Raw genomic sequence first — 22,840 nt, 5'->3', positions numbered from 1 at the left:
TTTTAATTTTAATTTACATTTTTGTGTCACTCATTTTTTAATTATAAAGTGATAATGTAAATTCAATTATTTTATTTATATTTTAACACTTCCACACTTGCTAAAAATAAAAAAGTATCTCAAGATTTTTGTTAAAGCTAAAAAAACCCAAAAATATAATGTCGAAATTATTTTTCAATTTTATACTGAAGTATCTTGGAAAATCAATAAAAAAAAATTATGTAATATTATTTTTCATAATAAATCATTACAGTTATTATATTCAAGTTTTATATATAATTTTTTTTTAACTGTGCAAGATAAATTTGATATGGCTACATGTAAAATATATATTTATCAAGTTTGAAATTTACGATGCTCCAAAATCATGATAGACTTTGGTCAATTTTGTATGATAGCCAAGTTGGGGTACTTTTGAAATGAGCCAACTTAGCTATAATATCAAGGCTTAAAGTAGTCATTTTGTATATAAAACATTTTTGATAAGGGCAATGAGATATATATAAATAAAATCATGCTGTGAGTTTACCTCATACACTTCTAAAAGTTTACTAATGAGTACTTGGAAATTTCAAATATTTTATAGGTGTAATTTTAAAAATCCATAGTTTTATATACTTAAATTAAAATGATTATATAAAATAGAACATTCTGCTTGAAGATTTTTGTATTTAATTTCGTTTTTTTTATTTCAGGTAAATTGAGAAAAAATACAAGTAACAATTTGATTGAAGGTAAACGAGATATTCTGAAAGAACAAGGTATTTTTTTTTTAATTATAATTTCAATATTTTTAATTTATAAAAAGTATATTTATGTTTTTTTTAAAAACTTTATTACTTGAAGAATAAACTTTAGGTTTTAAAAAAATATAAATATACTTTTTTTTCTTTGTTTTAAAATTAATATAATAATATAAAAAATAATTTTTTAAACTTTTTTTATAGACTTGAAACTTCGTGGTAGAAAGGATACTCTAGATGGCGATGAAGATTACGATGATGATTCAAGTGCGACAAATAAAAATTGCAATATTTTGTGTGTAATATTATCATTTGCATTGGTATATTGTTTTCATCATCATCCACAACTTCAAATATTTCATCCAGCTTGAAAATTAATATAAGTATTTTCAATTAAAAGTTTGTCAACGCATAAAAATAATTTTTAATTTATTACAATTTTGTGAAATGTTAAAATTTCATTATAAAAATAAATTGTTTGACAAATTAACATTGTAATGCACTTAAAATAGTGTTTTTTTTTTTTTTAAATTACGTACTCAAACGAAAAAAACCATCAGAATGAGATAAAAAAAAGAAAAAACATTAAATAATTAAATGCAAAACAAAAATAAATAAATAAAAAAATATTGTACAAACGTAAATAGTGCATGTGGATGATTTTTGTGAGCTTGTAATCTCTACAGTGTTGTTAAAAATATGAACATTATAAAGAATAAATTTTTATTAAATTGTGCTACGAGCTAATTTGACATTTGTAAATATACTATTGACAAGTGCAGTGCGCGCAAATGCAAGAACAATAAAACTAGTCATTTAAAATTAAACAAAATAATAATAAATGTTAATTAAGTTAAGAATACATTTACACGCACCGATTTCATCAATAAAAAAAAAGACATTTTTAAATATTAATATACCGCCAGTTGAATTAAATAACTTTTTATTTAAAAAATTTTAATGCTACCGTAATACAGGGTTCATACTAGCACTGATGAAAAAAAATAATAATAATCAAAACAAACTTTGGAAAAACAAACTTGAAATTTGATAGAGAAATTTTTTTTTCAACTTTTTTATTTCGAGTATTAAAGTGTCATTATTAAAATTCTAATTACAAACTTGCAAAATATTTAAATAAAATAAAATCAATATAAAATTAATAAATTTCTCTGTAGAAATATTTGATTTATTGAAAATTTGTAATATTAAAGTATTGAACCCTGTATTTGAATTTAAAAATTTTTAATAAATCATAAAAACGAATAAAATAAATAAATAAAAAAAATAAATAAATAAATAAATAAATGAATATGGTAGCAATATGAAACAGCGGTATAATAAAAATTACAGATATATATATATTATAAAATTTATGGATATAATAATTTATTAAATGGTGCCTTACACCTTCCCAGACTAATAAACTTAATCAAAGAAAATTAATTGATACATTAATTTATCATAACGATATAATAAAATTTTTTTTTCTTATTTTATTAAAGATGATGGATGAAACAGTACGTGTAAATGAATTTACATATAAACCGTGTATAAGATAAGACAAATGCTATGATTTATTGACTGGCGATATCTATACTTTGTACATTGTACGTTCACACGATAGAGTGTATAACTGTCTATAATTTTATTTATTTACTATTTTTAAAATTCAATTTTTTGCCATGAATATAAGATATATAAAATAAATAAAAAAAATTGTTTGATATGATTTAATGTAAAATTGTTATATACCTAAGTAATATCGTAAAAAATAAAACTTAAAACGTAAAACGTAAAAATAAATAAACAACGATAGGGGAGAGTATATAATAATTCAAAAAGAATTAATAAATAAAATGATGTGAGTTGTATTTAATCTCAATTTAATGATTCATACTTGAAATCACTAGACTGTAAAAATGAATTTGTATAATGGGGATTGTCCGATTGATGATGCTGACTAAAAGAAGCGATCATGTGAAAATTGAATATTGTAGATCTTTAGAGTACTAGGGGAAATTAATGAAAAATTTATTAAAAAATACATGGAAGTTTTTTGATTGAAAGAATTTTCAACGCACTGTTGATAAAATATTCGACTATTCATTCGAATAATTCTTTTTTTTTTTTTTCTTTTTTCTAATTTAGTTTTAATGAAATGTTTTGTTCATTGAAATTTTGATTCTAATAAATTTTAATACATTTTTTTTGTTTTTTATGAAATCGAAGTTAATTAATTTTGACATGTTGAATTTTTTCTTTTATCAACGTTTTTTTTAATCCAGATTTTGAATGACGAACAAAAGAATAATTGTATAATTTTTTCAATAAAGAAAAATATGTGAATTTTAATTTTATTAATTTAAAACAAAAAATTGCATAAAAAAATTGTAAAATTTAAAAAATACGTTGTTTAGTTATGAAATTTGATAATGTCTCAAAAAGTATTTGAATACTTAATTTAATCAACATTAAAACCAATATTTAAAATATTTTTACTTACTTTTTTTCATAAAATAGATTATCAATATTAAATATTTACCAAAGACAAATGAATATATAATTTTTTTAAGTAACTTTAGTAAAAAACTTTCAGGGAAAAAAAAAGAATTAAAACGTCACAAATGATTGATTTCAAAAATATCATTTTAAAAATACATTTACTAATTGTAATTATATTTCAATTAAATAATGAAGATAAAAGCTTTTTATTTTTCACCGAGTAATTACTCATCTCACAATTAGTGTATTTTTGAATTCAATATTTGTGTTTTATATAATTAAAAATATCAAATATAAATATTTAAATGTGAAAAATAAAATTCATGATAATTGATATCGAAAAGAAAATGAATTTCCAACAGTGCGTTATATTGGAAAATTCTACGAATGAGTTTTCACTGTCGGTAAGTCAGTGTACAAGTATAATTAAACCAAGTAAAGTAGAAACTACAGTGTAAATGATTTCAAATAATAAATATAATTTTTTTTCTGTTCATAATATAATTAATTGCAAATGAAATATGAAAAATTAAAATACCCACAGTTTCATTTGCATATCGTGATTAAATGGAAAATACTAATCCACTATTATATTTGTACAACAACTAGAAATTATAAATGTAAATAAAATACTGTATATTCGAAAATTTTGTTAAATTTAATATCCCATATCAATTATTATTAATTTTCGTATATTCCTTGTTCTTATTATAATCTAAAAATCTAGTATTATAAATATAAATTATTCAATAATTTTCTACTCCATGCAAGTAACAATTTCATCATAAATTTTAACACTCTTCTTGTCATATTAATTCATTTGTCTAGGAGGTGTTTGAATTAATTATCTACCATATACAAAATGACTGTGTCTTTTATAACTTGGTATATTAATATTAAGTACTTTACCTTTTTTTTCTTTTTCTTAAATTTACTTTCTATCATCAAAATAGAGTAGCCCCAATTACTATCAAATTTTCAATCGATATTGCATTTTAATTTTTATTATATTACTCTTTTTTTTCTCATTTATTTTACTTTTTTTTTAAATTATTTTTTCAAAGAATAATTAATTGAATTTCTTCTGAGCATGATATTAAAACACACTTTTTTCATAAAGGTATCTCATTATTATTATACAATGTTACATTTAATTTATCATTATAATTTTTTTTTTTTTAAACTTAAATTTATATACACTCAGTACAATCAGTACATTACAATTATTATGAAAAATTTCATCAAAAAAATATTAAACATTCACACTTTATTTAATATCAATAACAATAAACAATTTTTCATTCATTAATAAATTATTTTAAATATAATTTTTCTTAATTTATAACGTTTTTATAATTAATAATACTGAATTAAATAAAACAATAATAAACAATCTTTTATACCTAATTAACAAGATTGAAAAAAAAATATTTAATTCTTGACTTTTTAAAATGAAATGATTTCTATTTAAAAATTTTTATAATCGACAAGTTATTGAGACGATTTATCATTTTTTTAAATTTAAAATATAAAAATTAATACAAAACTTTGTTTTTGTTTTTTTGAATCATTAAAGCAGTTAGTTTTGAAAGAGGATTTTTTTTTGTGTCAACGTCGTTGGATATTTAGGATAATATAAAACATAACGAAATAAATTATTTATAAAATAATACATGACTATTTTTAACATCATTTTTTTCTTTCACACACACATTTTTTTCACACAGTTTTATTATATCTAGATGACAACAACTAACCCTGTTGATGCATATCCATGAAAAAAAAAAAACATCAATCTCTAGAATACTTGTGATATTTTATCCTGTTTTTATTGCAATATTATTCACATTTTAAATTTATTATTAATACTCTACGATATAAAGCAAAATTCCTCCATATGCAATATCTCAATTAACATTTGAGATATTACATCAACAAATTAATTCAATTGATTGATATCACACCTAACTGTATATTTATAATTCTGTGCATTTGATAATTTAAAATTTTCAGGATAAAAACACAGTACATTATCAATTATCAGATACAAATATATACAGCTGACATATTTATGAATCGCAACAACGATAAATTTTGTTATTTAATTTATATTTTTTATTTACAAATTATCGTTGTTTTATTTAATGATATTTTCAATATATCCTAATTCATTTTGTCTTATTATTTACAAATTTTCAATGATCATACAGTCATTTTTTAATTTCATTGTGCAATTTATTTAAAATTATTATTTCAAATTATTAACGTTGTATTTACAATATTGGCTTTTTTTTTCAAGTATTATTAATTGTTAGGAAAGTACATGCTTATTATGATTAATTTTGTTTTTTCGATTTTTATAATAACCGATGAGTATTTTCTTTTTTTTCACAAAACTCTTATTCGATTTTTTTTTCTTTTCTTAATTTTCTCACGTGATACAATTTTCTTTTTTTTATATTCCTCCAAGTTTGTTCCCTGATAAAATAGTGTTTATATGTAGAGAGATAATATTTTAATTAATTTATGAATGAATTAAAAAATAATATTTATCAGTATAATAAATACAACTGCATGATAATTTAAAAATAAATAAATTGCAGCACAACTTTTTGATGATGACATTGACTGTGCAGTTTTATCAGGTGAACGAATATTTTCAATACTGTTATAATTCCTTCCATGTTTTTCTTCGTATTTTGGTTTTTCACGTAATTGTGCACCTGTTAATTAAAATAATAATAATTTAATATATAATATAAATGAATATATATGTATTTTACTTTTAAAACCACATGGATTAATGAGTTTTACAAAGAAAAAGTTTAAATATAAAAACGTATATTATACATAAAGTCAAAACTAACTTTTGTATGTGACCTGATTTTTCATATTTTTTTTTTTTATCTTTTAACATGTCTAAGTATTTTTTTTTTGACTATAAAAAAATCTTGAGCTACTTTACAGTGTAAATGTATATTTGCGTATTTTATTGAGTATACTTTTTGGTGTAATTTTCAAATATAGGTCAATCATAAAAATATAACGAAAGTTCATGTAGCAAAGTGCAAATCAACACACATTATCAATTGGTTCAATGCCAAGATAATAAAAAAAAAAAAAAAAAAACATATTTAGTATATTTTGTAAAATTATACATTAGTTCTTACCTCGTTTTTCATTACTCGATGTATTCAAGACATTAACTATTTCATTGATATTTGTCGATACTGTAGATGTTGATTTGTTACGTGATCTTGGCTTTTTTTCAACTAGAAAAATAAATAAAATATCCTCAATCAATATCCAATAATACAAACATATATATACTCAATTTTTATACTGATAAATTATCATTATTTTAAATTACCTATTATTACTGTGGGCATTGGTGTTGTTGTTGTTGTTGTTGGCTTTGTCGTTGGTGGCTCAGTTCCTTGAAGAAAATAATTTGTTTTTTTAATTCTTTATAAAATCCATGTGGATTAAAAATAAAAAATTGAATGAAAAAGTTTAAAAATAATAAAATTTATATGAAAAAAATGTTTTTTTATTTTTTATAATTTTTATATTGAAAATTCTGGACTTGTTGAAATTTATCCCATGTGTATCTTCGTGTGGAAAATTCATTCTACCCGATTTGCAAGTTGAAGATATTTTTTTTTTTTTTATTTTTTATTTCTTATTCAAGAAACATGAGAAAAACAAATCCTATTTATCGACACCGCGAAAAAATTTTTGCATGATCAGCAAGTTATTCAAAAAAAAAAAAAGTTAATTCTTTTTCTTTTTTTGATTTATTTTTTCACTTATTCAGAAGAGAGTTTAGAAAAAAAGTGTATTGTGAAAAAAAAAAATGTTGAGACAAGCAAGTTATTTATTTGTATTTTCAGACAATCACACAACCACAAAGATACTGAGTAATGTATCTCATTTGAATTTACAAACTTCGTGAAGATAGTTACAACGATTACTCAATATCAGGGTATTTGTGAAACTTGTCATTGGTTGACAGTTTGATAAGGATCAAAGTGAGAAACTGTGTTGATTTACTAAAATCCCTTTCTTGTTTCAAATAGTTTTGTTAAATATTTGACCATCCATGAATAAGAATATAAAATATTCAAGTTGTAAGTACAAATAAATAATATAAATTTTTATACAAATTACATGTTCTAATTTTTAAATTATTTAAAATTATTTTAAAAAAACGTTATTAACCATCCAAAAATTTATCTCTAAAAATATTTGTACATTTGTTAATTTTTAAATGGTGCTATCAATAATAGACACTTGAATAAATAATAGTTTTAAGATAATACAAAAATAAAAAACAACTTAAAAATTAAAATAAGCTATTTTGAATATCAGCTTTTAATTATAATTTAATTATAAAACTTAAGACTCGTGCTGAATAGGCATGATCAATTTCATCAAATATTTATTTTGTAGTTTAGTTAATTTATGTAATAAAATGTTGACTTGAAAAGTAGTTTTAAGATGAATGCTTGGACACTTGACAATCACAGTTTTCAACTCAACTCAAACTCCATTTATCTTGAGTCAACGTTTTCTCTTGTATTCCTTATCGCCAAGTAGAAGAATTGCTTCTACTATGTACGACGATCACTTGATTTCGCATTGGATGCATTTTTCACTCATTGATCTTATACCAACGATCACGGGGTAGATTTTCTTTTTATTCATTTCCTTTTCTTCATTCAAAAGAAAAAATAAAAAAACTTGTCGTTGCTCAGAAAGCACTTTGATACGCCAAGAAAAGAGCAAATAAATTCATTGACTTATATTTTTTCTTTTACCCCAGTTTAAGCATTTTATCAAACTCAATATAATCCTGAGATAACCAAGTATAGGCTTTATTTTTTTTGACGTTTTCTCCCTATCGTTGTTGAAGATTTGAGGGTGATTACATGTTCTATACTCGTATTAACTATTTTGTTCAATTTAAGAATGTGCAGAGTATGATGAATGGAAAATTAATATTTATGACAAGAAAAGTGATAAATTTGATTATATTGAATGGTATAGTGATAATAATATCAATTTTTGTTTAAGAAGAAATATATTAAATACTATTAAGCAACTATCCAGCTGTTGCTACTTAAAAATTACCCAAAAGGCATAAAACTTCAGCAAATTAGACAGAATTTATGATATAAGATGAAGCAATAAATTTAAGCAACGATTCGTGCTCAAATGTGAACGTATTTGGTCGACTATATATAGTGAAAAACTTTGTGATGCGTATCGTCTTTGGCTCATAGCCATGGGCAAGATCCTTTTTTTTTTTTTTTTTCTTTTTTCTATCTTCCTTTTTGTAATGAAACAAAATAAAAAAACAATAATGATTATATTGGTATTATTTCCGAATAATATCATGAAAATAAAAAGACTGTATTATGATGTCTTACGGAAAAACTCTGTATTTTTTTAAAATGAAAAAAAAAAATTAAAAGAAAAAAATAAAATCACTTAATAGTTTAGAAAGTTTATTATACTCCAAGTGCCTTTTGAAATAAGCCCCACAGAAATATAATTCTGGATAAAACGATGTCTACAAATTTCGTGTTAGTATCTGTCTAAACTTTTGATCGGACTGTGCATGTATATATAACTGTATCTAGTTGCTATAGAGTTCTCGTATTTCCACTGCATCAGACTTATTTCAACAAGCAGCCTGAGGCACGAAAAACGATACGCCTTCGTGAACGTGATTTTCACTATATCACAATACAGTTTTTTTTTTTTTTTAAATTTACTTTTTCTCATTTATTTATCTAGTTTTTTCTTCTACTAACTTGGAAATATAAAAATAATAAATTAAATATCATTGCAAGTGAAGTGTAATTCTTGATAGATAAATTAAATAAGAAAATAATTTTTTATTTATAAAAATAATAGTAATTATTTTTCTATGTGTACATGTGAATTATTTAAGTATTAATTCAAACAGTTTTCATATTTTATCTCTCCTTTTTTCATGATGAGAAAAATAGTATAAATATAATTTTCGAAATTATATTTCGAAAACTATGTAAATGTAAATTAATAATTATTTAATATATTTTAAATTATATATTTTCAACGAAAAATAAATATGATTGTCATAATGAACTCTTGCATGTCAATTTTCGCATTAAATAAATGACATAATAATAATAATTTGAATTAAAATACTAAAAAATAATTAAAAATTTCAATAGTATAAAAATAATTGAATTTTTAAAAAAAGAATATTAATTAAAATATATTTTTAAAAAATCTAATTACGATATATTTTGATTGTTCCATCAGTGCTGCCAAGTGAATTTTTAGAAATACACTTGTATGATCCATAATCGGCTAATTTAATTCTCCGAATTTTGAGCTTCATGTGAACTTTGTACGCATCCATATGTACATTGTCTGAGAATGAAGACTCGTACTTATCATCTGAAATAATAAAAATAAATAAACAAAATTATTCATCTAGAAAATTGAATAAAGAAATAAAGAGCAAATATAAAACCTTTGTAAATTTAATGAACTGATAAAGTAAAAAAAAAAAGGAAAGGAAAATTGTGGCGATAAAGGAAAGAGGCAAAACCTTGGAGAGTAGCTTTATAAGTATGTATTTCGTAGATATACATAAGCACAAGGCAATGTACATATATTATATGAGTATTAGAAAATATATACCGAAGAAATGATTTTCATTTTGGATAGAAAAAAAATATTTTATTGATATATACAATTTGGTAAAAAAATGGAAAAAAAAATCATATCGAACCTTGATGAAGAGACTTTTAAAGCAGTATCAATTATGGACAAACGTGCATACAAATTTGTAAACGATGATCAATGTTAAATTTTTTTTTTTTTATAAAAATCAAAGTAAAAATATAATGATACTTTAAAAAAGTTTTTTTCGTTTATATTTTTAAACACGTACCTAATTAAATAATTGAATGAAAAATTTTTTTAATAATATGATAAACTAGAAATAAAAAAAAATATATATCTTAAACAACAACAACAACAACAACAAGAAAAAACGTTTATCAAAACGAAGTGAAGTTTTGAATTCAAATAATCATGGGCGGACCAAGTGCATGGCTGTTCACTCCTGAGACAGACAAACTTTTCAACCGGAAGAATGCATTTATAGAGTGTGGCGTCAGTCTGATGGTGAATCAACCACCTTCTTCTTCTTTTTCTTTTTCTTTATTTTACTCATCTTTTCTCCCTCTTTACAAACGAATGAAAAACTTTTATCGGCTTAGAGTTTGAAAAGAAGATGAAAAAGTTTAACGACGTTGAACTACGATCTAAGCACACACAAAAGTGGAGAAAAGAAATCTAGGTTGAGAAATATCACACTACTCAAATCGTTGAAAATTCAGAATTTTTCTTATCGTATATATATGAAATTGCTTTTTCTTATACAAAATTATAAAAATGAAAATAAAAAAAAATCATATTCCATACATTTTATATGTTCGTTTATGTTTTTTTTAATTTTCTGAATAATTTTGTCTTTTTATTTTAATTATAAAAGCTCTTTTTATATATAACGATATATGCATGTATAATTTTTAAAACGACTTTATAACGAGACTTTAAAAATAGCTTATTGTCATAGTCTATTTTTTTTTTTTTTGCTATTGATCCCACATCATGGTTTCATTCTGCTTTCACCCCTTTTTCATTTACCCTTTCGTTCATACTCATTTTGTCAGTATGGGCTTTAATGTATCTTTGTAATGACTTCATTATCGTAAAAAATAACCTCAAATGTAAACTCTGATTGCTTGGAAAACGACAAATGCACAAGCTTTTCTGATTCTTCCAATTCACACTGTGAAATAACCAATAACAGTTTGAAGGTACCCATGGGCATTATGATCCAACTGCAATACAATTTTCAACAAAATAACACAAAAAACAATACAAAACTTTTAACAAAAATATAAAAAAATTCCAAGCTTTTTATTTTATTTTTAAACTTGACCCATAATTTTTATGCAATTGAGACGAGTTTTTACACCGAGAGGGTATATGTATGGAAGCGACAGGCATCACACTGGGTCCGTAGAGCTTTTGTCATCTAAAGAAAATTAACGTTTCACATTAAATTACTTCCACTTTTGTGCCTTACATAGTTATATAATAATGTCACACAAAATATAATCTAAAATGTTAACTAGGAGAAAAAAAAGGAGATTGAAATTTTAAAAAATAAACACAAGTAATTAAATAAAAAATATATTTAAAAATTAATTATATATATTAGTATTAAATAAATTTAATAATCATAAATTGATTTTATTAACTGGATGTATATTCAGAGTCTCATTTAGATGAACATAAAAAAATATTTAGGTATTTATGTCATTGATATTAATACGTGTAAATAAGTGATAAATATATTTCAAATGGCTCAATTAAATATTGACAGTAATATTAATGATAAAATTTATTGATTACAAATATATATAGCCATAAAATTGACAAGATTTTTTTCATAAAAATATATTAATTATATTTTTAAATAAATAAAAAATAAAACAAGAAATTATTTTATCCATTACGAGGATAAATTGATTCCTCTTTTTGGTAGATGGGTAGATGAATAAATACGCAAGTCGAAGAAGTATTGTATGGAATTTCTAACCACACTAATTAACTAACGGTATCAGCATCTGCATAATACGCGATGCTGTTTCTTGTTGCGTCTATTGCAACCGTAGAAATTGCAAAGTAGTTTTCATATATGTATGATTGTATGTATATATCTATGTACAAGTAGAAATCAGCAGTACTAACGAAACTAGTGATTTATTAATGTACACCTGTGTTATTGTATATCTACGTACGTTCACTAACACACACATTAACAAGGCCTAATTGTCCTTGCCTTATATAAATTGTTTTCCACGAATCACTACTTGGAATTTCGATTCATTTTACGCATAACTTGAAATCTAATTCCAAATAATTACACACATGTTCATTATGGTAATTTCTATTATGATTTTTTTTTACTTTATTTTATTTTTTTGAATTTCGAATTTTGTTGTATCTTCAAATTCGTATGGTAATTTATTATAAAGTCTATTTGCATTAATTTTAGAATATATAAAATAGACAGTAATTTAAAAATGTAAATTATAGAAAATTTAATTATTAAAGATTGTTGTTTTATTATAGTTACTCGTTTATTTATGTTGATAAATAAAAATTATTGTATTTGTAATATTTAATTGGAAAAAAAAAATGTTAGTATTGGTTAAATGAAATATATTAAAATCGATATAAAGCTTTTATGGCATTTTTTGATTGACTGAGAGATTTTGTGGGTTTGAAAAAAAATATCAGTGGAATTGAAAAATACGTGTTTATTTGTGTATTTAAAAAAAAAAATTATAGAGAAATAAAGTGGATAAAATATTTACCATTTGAAAGAATCGTGTTGTTTGCGTTGGTCCAATAATTGATTGATTTCGGATAAGCTTCAGAGTGACATTCTAATACAACATCTTTACCCTCTTGTACACCAACCAGCTGATTTGATATTGTGATCATGGGTGGAACTGAAAAACATTGTCAAAATTATATTTCAATTAAAAAAAATATATTTAAAATTAATATAAGATATACTGAGTATGAAAACTATTTAAAATACATCTCAATCAAATTTAAAATGAATATAAATTTCATTAAAAATACTTAAAGATATTTTATATTTTAAATATAATAAAAATAATAAAATCAAACTGAAAATAAAAAAATAATACTCATGCTAAAAATAAATCTCAACAACAAATAAAACTAAAAATCTATCGAATAATTAAAGTTGGCATTTTGATAATATAATCATCAAGTAAGTAAATATAAATAAAGTAGAGCTTTACTTTGAAATATTTGAATCACATCTCATGGGAGTATAAATGTATTGCTTAGCAGTATTTTTTTTCAGTTGACAAACCATCTGTAGAAGATTACTACTCTCTTGAGGCTTATTTTTATTAAAAAAAAATAAAAAAAAATCATATATACAACTATACTTATGTATTTTTTTTTAAAAAAAAAGAGCAAGTTTTTTTAAAGCATTTTCCATTCTTTCTTCAAGAGGCTTAATGTGTTCTTGAAAATATCGCACAATTAGAGTTGAGCCGTTACTGTCAAGTCGAGAAATTTCATAATACTCACATTGAATGATGAGCATAATGCGTTTGCTGACAGTTGGTGGAACGCCGTTTGATGCAATGCACAGATAAGCTCCCATGTGAAGTCGGTTTACTCTGGTTATGTTCAAAACTGTACCATTCACACTGACGACTAAAATAAAATATGAAAAATAAAGATTAAAATAATAATCATTAAGATCAAAAAATCCTGGGATAATTTTTTTTTCCAAGTAAAAAATAATTAATTTCTAACAAAAAAAAAAAAAAAAAAAAACTTCTCAATCGTATGCTTTTAGTTTTCATATATCTATTTGAATTTTTTTTCTCAATTTTTTTCTTCATGTTTGTGTCCATCACAGATAAAAATCCTTGAGGCGTATATCGATCAGAAGAAAAACAACAAAACATAAAAAATTAAAACCCAAACTTGTAAAAATGAAGAAAAATATGAAAAAAAAAAGCTTAAATAAAATATGAAATGACTAAATGGATAGAGTCTTGTTGAATTAAATATAAAACACAAGTTTAAATATTTCATTCAAGAAATTAGACGAAATGTGTCTCAATTTTGTGTCTCATTTATGTCTCATTTCAAGTCACCATCTTCACACGAGTTGTATACTGCAGTGAATTACTGTTAATGTACAAGTACATGTTTACTGAAGTTTCACACTTCAAACTGACATTCAAGTGTCATTGCTACACATACTGTATAATGTATTTTATCATGTTTGTGAATACTACATTGATTATTGAATTGTGTATTTTTAATTAATGAAATTATAGAGAAAAAAAAAATGATACTGTTTCATAATACAGATGATTAATTAATTGCAAAAGAAATAAGTTAATTTTCAAAATGCAAGCAGTGAGGAGAACTGGGTCAGAAGATTGCAGTGTCCATCTGACTAACTTCTTGCTCGTTAGATTATTCATGTTTACTACCACCATAACCACGACGCGACCACAGTGGTACAAGCAAAAACTATTTAATTTAAATCCTAGCGTGATTTCCGGTACAAGTAATAATAATGTACAGCATTCTCTCTGGTGCTAAATCAAATATACAAAAGCAAAAAAAAAAATAAATTAATAAACGAACAAAGAAAAGGTTCTGCAGATCAAATAAAAAAATAATTGATATCAGGATTAAGTTGAAACAGACTAATGATTGAGTTCCAAGATTAAATTCAATTGATGAATGGAAAAAAAAAATATATTTGAAGATTAAAAAAGACTAAATATTTATAAAATGATTTATCTTTAATTTTTATATTATTTGCTTTATTAATTGTAAGCTATTTTTGAATTTATTTTTATATAAAAATATTGCATGATGTTTTATTTCAATGATCACAATTAATTACAAAAAAAATAAACTATCAATAAATCTATTGTTGCATTATTTATTTTTTCTATTAACTAATAAATATTAAACTAATAAATCTATTTCAATATAAAGTTCGAATTCTTTGTTGTATTCTATTTTGTTATTTGTTTTTCTTTTTAGTTATAAAGTTGAAGAACATAATGTTTGGAATACAAGTACGCGCTTGAATCGATTTGTATCCCTCGAAGCAATGAAACTAGTACACGCAAACTTGCCTATTCTGTTACAAAGTACCAATTTTACCAAAATTGTGTGACTCTTTAGATTACAATTTAGGAGTTATCTAACAAAACTATTCAACTGTGTATGTACATATATATATATTTACACTTTAAACATGTTTTAATCTGCATATAAGTGAAGAAGATTATTTCTCTCACTGATGGATAAATTTTCTTAGCTGTTAATATTAAATTTTGTAAAGTATATATATTTAAATATAGTTGAGAGAAACTCAATAGTTTTTGTTAATTTATAATTTACCTTCTTCACCAGTTGGTAGTGGTATTAATCCGCTTGTTTCACGTTTCCATGTTATATTTGGAGCTGGTGATCCAGTTGCAGCACAACGTAGAGTTACATTGTTTCCTTCTCGTTCAATTATATCTGTGCTGGTAGGATAATCAAGAATATCTGGAGGTACTGGAATAGATAATATTTTTGTTATTTTTTTTTATATAAATAAATTTCTTGGAATTAAAAATATTTAAAATAAATTTATATTTTTGGCTTTGTTGCATAGTATTTTAATAAATAAAAAAATATATTTTTGTTTAACAAGTGACAGTTATTAAATTTTTTAATTCAAGCCAAAAGTATCATCAAATAATTCAAAACTTTATAGAAAATAATGTTCAAAATAAATTATAATAAAAATAGAATGTTAAATTTTTAAAATCCAAAGTGGAAATTCGTAATCTTCTATTTAAATTATACAAAAATAAATATAAATTAAATTTAGTTTATCAAAAATGTTTGTGACCTTTCAAAAAGCAATTAAATTTTTGAAATAAAAATACAAATTTAAAATAAATAGAATACAATTCTATTTTGGCATTTAAAAAATGTTAACTTTAAAATTTTTTCATTTTGTGTAAAAACATAAATTGATTATAATTATTTTATTAATATTAAATTAAAATATAATTAATTAAAGGAAAAAAAAAAAATTAAACATGACTATAAATTGATGTAAATTGTAACAGTACTAAATTACAGTGAATTGATTGATACATACCTACGACCTTTAGGTAACCAACTTGGCTTATCATAGGGTCGGTGTTTATCTGGCACATGTATTCCCCCTGGTCACTCTCTCGTACATCCCGAATTTGCAAATGCCACCGGTGATCACTGTGTGATACTGATATCCGATGATTTTTTGTGATAACATGTGTCGCAATTGTCAGAATTGTTTGTGTGTTAACTTGCAACCATGCCACCTAAAAAAATAAAATACAAATCAATTAAAATATTTTACATTAATAATGTTTTAATTATTATCTATTGTCAATAAATGTAAAAAATAAAATATTTATTTTTTTTAATTATCAACAAGATTACAGACTGAAATAAATAAATTAAAAAAATTAATAAAAAAAAACAATGAAATTACTGTTGTCACGTTTTCATTTCAAACAAAGATCCTTGAGATTTTCATCATTATTTTTATTTATTTTTTTTTTCACTGAGCTTGCAGTAATTACTATATTTTTTTGTCCTAGTTATAAGTGATTTTTTATTTTTTTATCATCTTGTTATTTATAAATCAACTAATTATATTAATTTCAAAATGATATCACAATTGTAATTTTGTTGAGACAAAGTATTGTTCTGTACAAGGATTATTTAGGCAAATAATTGTATTGTTTGTTTATTATTTTCTTATTGTTAATTTAAATCTTACAAGATCTTTGTGGTTTCATAGACACATAGAAAATGCCAATTAATTATCAGAATATAGTGGTGATGTTGTGTATATATGTCTAGAGAAAACTTTCAATTTGTAAGATTAAAACAATTTTATGTCGGTATCAAAGCAAGTTTCGTGCTGTAAAAAATTTCAAGTGTAGCTTTTTTAAACGAAATATCTCTTCGTGATATTGCTCAAAGAATTACTGCGTCGTTTTGAAGTAACGTTGTACAAAAGAAATTTTGATATAATAGCACTGCACTTAAAAAATAAATACAAGATGTAATATTATTTTGAGCTGTTGTCTTGAACGTAAAAATAATTTTCTAAATTAAAAAAAAAATTATTATGATGAAACTATATTATTTTTATTTATTTTGATTGAAATTTCATTAATAAAATATTCACTGATAATATTTAAATTAATTTTATACTTATTAGCTGTATTTTTTTTTCAATTTAAAGTATAAAATTTTATGAGTTAATGCGTTAATTTAAAAAAGTTAAAATTTATAATTAAATGATGGTAGATATTTTTTATTTTCAACTAAATTTACTTTTACACAACATTAAACAAATTTTATATAAAAAAAAAAAAACTATGATAAAAAGGTTTATTAATTTTTTAACGAGAATATAAAATAAAAAATTGAAAAATGAAAATTTGATTTAGCAAAAAAAAAACGACAAATTTTTGATTGATTGTAAAATATTTTTTTCTGAAACCATGCTATCAGTATACCGTCATTTGTCATTGACATCAATTATTTTATATTTTAAAAGTTACGATAAAAATAGTGCTGGATAGTTTCAAGATAAATTGCTCCATGTAATTCTACACTACAGTATTTTTTATCAAAGGTTTTCAACAGAGATTTATCTCAATGCACGACAGTACTTTTTTATAAACCTGTCAATTATATATTTTTTTTTCCTTTAATTTTATAAATATTTAAATACCTTTAAATACCTTCGTTAGAATTTTTTTTTCTATATTCATAAAATATCTAATTATTCTTTTGATTTTGTGTGCTTATTTTTTTTTTTATCCTTCAAACATCACTCAAAAATAAATTCTTTTTGATGTTTGAATTACCAACAGTATAAATTTCATTCAATGGCTCACTTGAGCTTCGCATATTCAAGTACCCTTAAATTCAAAATTTAAAAAATGAAAAAAAATTACAAACGACATTTATCCAAAATTTAAATAAACTAATAATTTCCTTTTTATAAATAATTATAAATTTATCAACTATACTTAATGGAAAAATGAAAAAACCACCTGTTTTTAATTTAAAAATATTTCTGATATAGTATAAAATTGACAATGAATGATGAGACATCAGAATGTTGATGTTACCACTAATTACAGACTAGTATTCACCAATTGTTAGAGCATAAAAGCCATCAATCGATTGTCCTGTATGCGCATCAAACCTTGACAGGTTATGTGTCGTAATATATTCATGAAGATGCTTCTGTCTTGATAAATTGTATTCACCATAGAAGTAGGAAATATCACAATTGACATTGTTGTCCATCAACGAATATATTTATCAAACAAAATACATACAAACACCTGCACAATTGATGGAAATTATTATTCAAGTAGTGGCTGTTTGCACCATCAACAACATAATACACAATCGTAACCAACAAGTTGAATCAAATTTAATTTATCAATTTGATTTTATATTTATCTTTTTATCATAAATGTATTATTACAACTTACAAGTGTATTATTAAATCAAACTATTGTGTTACTTTTAATAAAGACATGTTATCTAATATCATCTAAGTAGATACTGATATATATATTTTGTATGTGATACGAAATTAATCGATTTATGTTGTAGCACAACTTGAAGGATATTTCTCTCAAGTATGAGTAATTCAGGCACATTTTGAATGTTAATATCATACTTATATAGGATCAAGAATGCCATGAGATATGACAAGGGTCTAGATGATAATATCTATAAGAAAATAGTTGTACAATCATGATGGAAATAATTCTACCTATTACACTGTATTATTTCGTAATTATATTCAAAACTTTACCTGGTTTTTAATGTTTTTTTCTGAATTGGTTGTAAACATAAAATTTATTTAAAATAACAAATGGAAAACCACCAAGTTTCATTCTCGTTTTGAATTAATTTTAGAATAACGTACAAGTTATTTGAATGCATTTATATTTTGATGATAACATGGGTTTTAAACAAGTAATTATTTTTCAAATTATTTTCTACGTATTGTATTAAACATACAACAAATGCATGTTATTTTTTTTTTATAAAAAACTTTATCTAAATTGAAGATGTAATGGAAATATAAAAAAAAAAAACAAATATATGAATTACCAAAATTTATAACAAAAATTTCCATCTAGTGAAGCCAAAATATTTATGAATATTCGGCCAAAATAAATTTATAAAAATTTGAATAAAAGGTGTTTATATTATTGATATAATTACAAATCATAAAAATATTTATCTAAATTTTTTTTCAAGTATTAATTTTAAAGTATTTGATGATTTTTGTTGACAATACATTCAATGTATTTCTACTTGGGATATTAATAAAAAATAAATTAAAAAAAAAAAATAATTGAGGTCATTGTTTGTAACGATAATAGCTCAAAAATATTCTTAATCAACTATCCATCTAAATTAAGTCAAAGTTCGATATAGTCGCCTGAAGCTATTCATGCATCATGTTCATACATAACCACAGTCACCTTGCTTGCTGATTCCCGACATTTGTGATTAATGAAGAACGATGTGCTTTGTGCCTTTAGGCCTGATGAATAATTTTTTTTTTTTCCACATTGTTTATTAGTACAAGATATAATGCATTCGTTCAATCATATAATAATTTTGAAATATGCCCAGAGTATTTATCAATTATATTTTTGAAAAATAAAAAAAAATATATATATGTCAATTGATGATTTACAAAATCATTAGCCGTGGTATAGATGTCAGGTAATTATTCGTCTGATTGATATACGTACTTTCTGATGCATTATTAATTTAATTATTCAATTATACACTCAATGAATGGCTGTAATAAATACATACCACAAATATCGTGTAAAATTTTCCACAGGTTAAAAAATATATTGAAATACACACGAATTATTTTGAAACGAAAATGATAATCAAGTATTGTTTGATAATTTTCTACACAAATACATATATTTTGTCTGTGGGTATGTATATTCAAGGCAATTTTGATAATAAGTTTAAATAATTTGTGTTTGACCACCATGGAAAATTGAGTTTAAAGATAAATTGTCATCGTGTCCTTTGAATATTTATATATAAATTTAATATTAATTTGATTAAATAATTAATAAAATATTCATCTAGAGTAGGGTAATTTAAATTTTCATTATTTTATAAATTTAATTATTAAAATTAAATGAAATTAGCTTTTTTTTAAATTGTTTTTGTTGATGATTAATATAATATTTTTGAGATAAGATATTTAGGTAAGGATTTGTTAATGAGTTTGCTTTAGAATAAAAAAAAGATCAGTCAAATGCTCCATTTAATTCAACTGTTAAGAAAATATGATTTCAACGTAGAGTGACTTTTGCCATAAAATACCTCTGTCAACATTACTTTGTCAGTTCAAAGTAGAAAGGTAAGTGGCTCAACGAAATGCCGAGAGGAAACCAAGAAAACCGAGATTTGGAAAAAAATAAAATAAATAAATGGTTGAAAAAAATAAAAAATCTTGAGCAAAAGTTGGCAGCTTAATTTCTAACTTTATCGTAAAGTTTCATAAGTATTCTTTGTATGTGGAGAAATAGAGCCTTTTGCAGGCGTCGAGTCCTCTTCAATCTCGAGATCATGCGAGTACACAGAATATGACTATTTTTTTTTTCTTTTCTTGTGGTTTTTTATGAGCAACGCATTTACGTATTCTTGTGCATTTATTATATATATTCACTCTAGAAATTCTCTATACCATGTGTACTTTTAGCTACCCCAAGTGGAAAAAATCATTTATAAATAAATTGTAAATAATAATTGAAATATATTTGCAATATATTTAAAATATAAATTTATTTACAGCGAATATAAATTATAAATTAAAAATTTTAATGTAAAATTCATTTACATTTTATATTGAATTATAAATAAATTAGTAAAATAAATATAATTTATCTATTACAAAAATTAATTCAATATAATTTAAATATATAATTTCTAGCATGTATTATTAATAATTACATTAAATTAAAAAATAATAATTTTAAGATAATAATAATTACAACAAAGAGAAAAAAATCTATCAAATGGAAAAAAAAATTAACAACTCGATGGATTTGTAGAATTTGAAATTAAAAAAAAAAAAAAAAACATTTTTCATAGTTATCAATGAATAAATATAAATTACAAAGTCATGTGCAAATGAAAAAATTTTAAAAATGAAAAACAATTACATATTATGCAGTCAGCTTGTTTGGACAATAAACCACAATTGATGTTTCATCAAATTGTTTTTCGGGTCAAATTGTTACACAACGAATACTGTTAATTTGAATGAAATTGATGGTCAAAAGAAAAAAAAAAATGTTTATTTAATTTTTATTTTTCCAATTGATTTTGTTTTTATTTGAAATCAAACGTAATGGAGTTTTCAAACAATAGTATTATTGAATCTTTTGGTTCATGTGTGGGTTGGTTACAGAGATTAATGCGGTTGAAATCCGTGGCTGTATATGGATGATCCCTAAGGTCCATTGCTATCTTCTATTCTCGGCACACATCTGCCCCGACAATAGCCACACATAATAGAAGATGCATATGTAAATCTCATCATGATTAACAATTCATACTATCTATTTGTACAGTAGCATTTTCAATTTAACCAAAGGAAAAACAAAAAAAACAAAATCATCCATCGGAATTTTGAATTTTATTTGAAAAACTAAACCGCGAAATTAATTGCTTTCCACTGGTTTAATAAATTGCTGGTTTTAATTTTATTTTTTATATAAATTGATAATAAAAAATAAAAATGTTTATTATTAATTTTTTTTTGAAAAACAACTTGTTAATTCAATACTCAATTTTTTACTCTGACGTTTTCATTAAAAATCAGAAAGTTTTTCAAGTCAGCTCAAATATTGATATATACTACTGAACTTTGTTAAATGCTCATGTTTTTATCAAAAATTTAAAGCTATTTTTGCTTTATTTATTTATTTTTTTTCTCTCTTTTTAATCAATGTTATTTTTTGAAAATTGACTAAATAATAATAAATATTATATTTATTATTTATGCTGAATAAATATTTACCAACATTATGATTTAAAAAAAGTTTCAATTTTATTCATCTCGAAAAATCATCTATATTTATCAGGCAAAATTTAAGCATTTTAAATAAAATCAAATTAATTCAACAAGTTTTATCAGTTAGAATTTAAAATATACGTTTTAAATATTTTAAAAATAAACTAATAAACTTTTATTTTGATAAATCAAGATAAATACTTTTAAAAAATTAATATTATCTTTAATTTTGAATAATAAAATCTACGAGATAACTATAAAAATAAATTTTTTTTAATTCTTTAAATTATCAAAAAATAAAAAAAAAATATAAAATAAATTCCAATAAAAAAAAAGCTTTTTGAATATTTATATTTTTACGATGATACGACTTTTATTCGAGTTATTATTTCAAACTATTCTCTTCAAGTAGTGTTAAAATTAAAATATATATTTGTAATTCTTTTATAAAAAAAACTTGGGCTAAATTTAAGATTAAAAAATAATAATAATTTAAGTACCAAAATTTATATAAAAAATTCAAGTCACATGCATGAACAAGTTAAAATATGAAAATTTGTGTGAAAAGTGTGCTTTAAACTTTGGCTAATACATGAAATAGTTGAGTGGATGGACTGCAGTATGATCCGTAACTATATAATATATATATTAGTTTAAACTGACGCACTCAAGTTAAGCTTTACACAGGGTTCAACTGTCCAACCACTATGTCCATTTTTCAACGTGTCACTTTTACTTAAGCTTCATTCTGTTGGCTATCATACCCTTTTTTTATTTTTTTTTTTTC

The 22,840-nt window shown here is 22.8% G+C and overlaps 2 protein-coding genes across 3 annotated transcripts in view; one reads left to right on the top strand and one right to left on the bottom strand.

The window, feature by feature from the left end:
• The window catches only part of LOC122848341 (neurotrimin-like), a 75,981-nt gene extending 74,118 nt beyond the window's left edge, over positions 1-1,863 (top strand). For both annotated transcript variants that reach the window (XM_044146338.1, XM_044146337.1), the window contains 2 exons: positions 696-761; positions 948-1,863. In XM_044146338.1, coding sequence (XP_044002273.1) covers positions 696-761; positions 948-1,114 — 233 coding nt within the window. In that variant the 3' untranslated portion in view covers positions 1,115-1,863. The remainder of the gene's footprint in view (positions 1-695; positions 762-947) is intronic.
• Positions 1,864-3,951: 2,088 nt separating this feature from the next.
• LOC122848339 (lachesin-like) overlaps positions 3,952-22,840 on the bottom strand; it is a 75,624-nt gene continuing 56,735 nt past the window's right edge. The window contains exons 4-11 of the mRNA XM_044146336.1: positions 16,066-16,270; positions 15,312-15,470; positions 13,461-13,589; positions 12,704-12,841; positions 9,540-9,701; positions 6,619-6,684; positions 6,419-6,520; positions 3,952-5,971 (exon numbers count right to left, since the gene is read on the bottom strand). Coding sequence (XP_044002271.1) covers positions 5,784-5,971; positions 6,419-6,520; positions 6,619-6,684; positions 9,540-9,701; positions 12,704-12,841; positions 13,461-13,589; positions 15,312-15,470; positions 16,066-16,270 — 1,149 coding nt within the window. The 3' untranslated portion in view covers positions 3,952-5,783. The remainder of the gene's footprint in view (positions 5,972-6,418; positions 6,521-6,618; positions 6,685-9,539; positions 9,702-12,703; positions 12,842-13,460; positions 13,590-15,311; positions 15,471-16,065; positions 16,271-22,840) is intronic.

This window comes from Aphidius gifuensis, linkage group LG2 (genome assembly GCF_014905175.1).
Source record: "Aphidius gifuensis isolate YNYX2018 linkage group LG2, ASM1490517v1, whole genome shotgun sequence".
In the NCBI taxonomy this organism is placed as follows: Eukaryota; Metazoa; Arthropoda; class Insecta; order Hymenoptera; family Braconidae; genus Aphidius; species Aphidius gifuensis.
The sequence above is the reverse complement of the archived record's forward strand: the minus strand, read 5'-3'. Positions and strand labels throughout refer to the sequence as shown.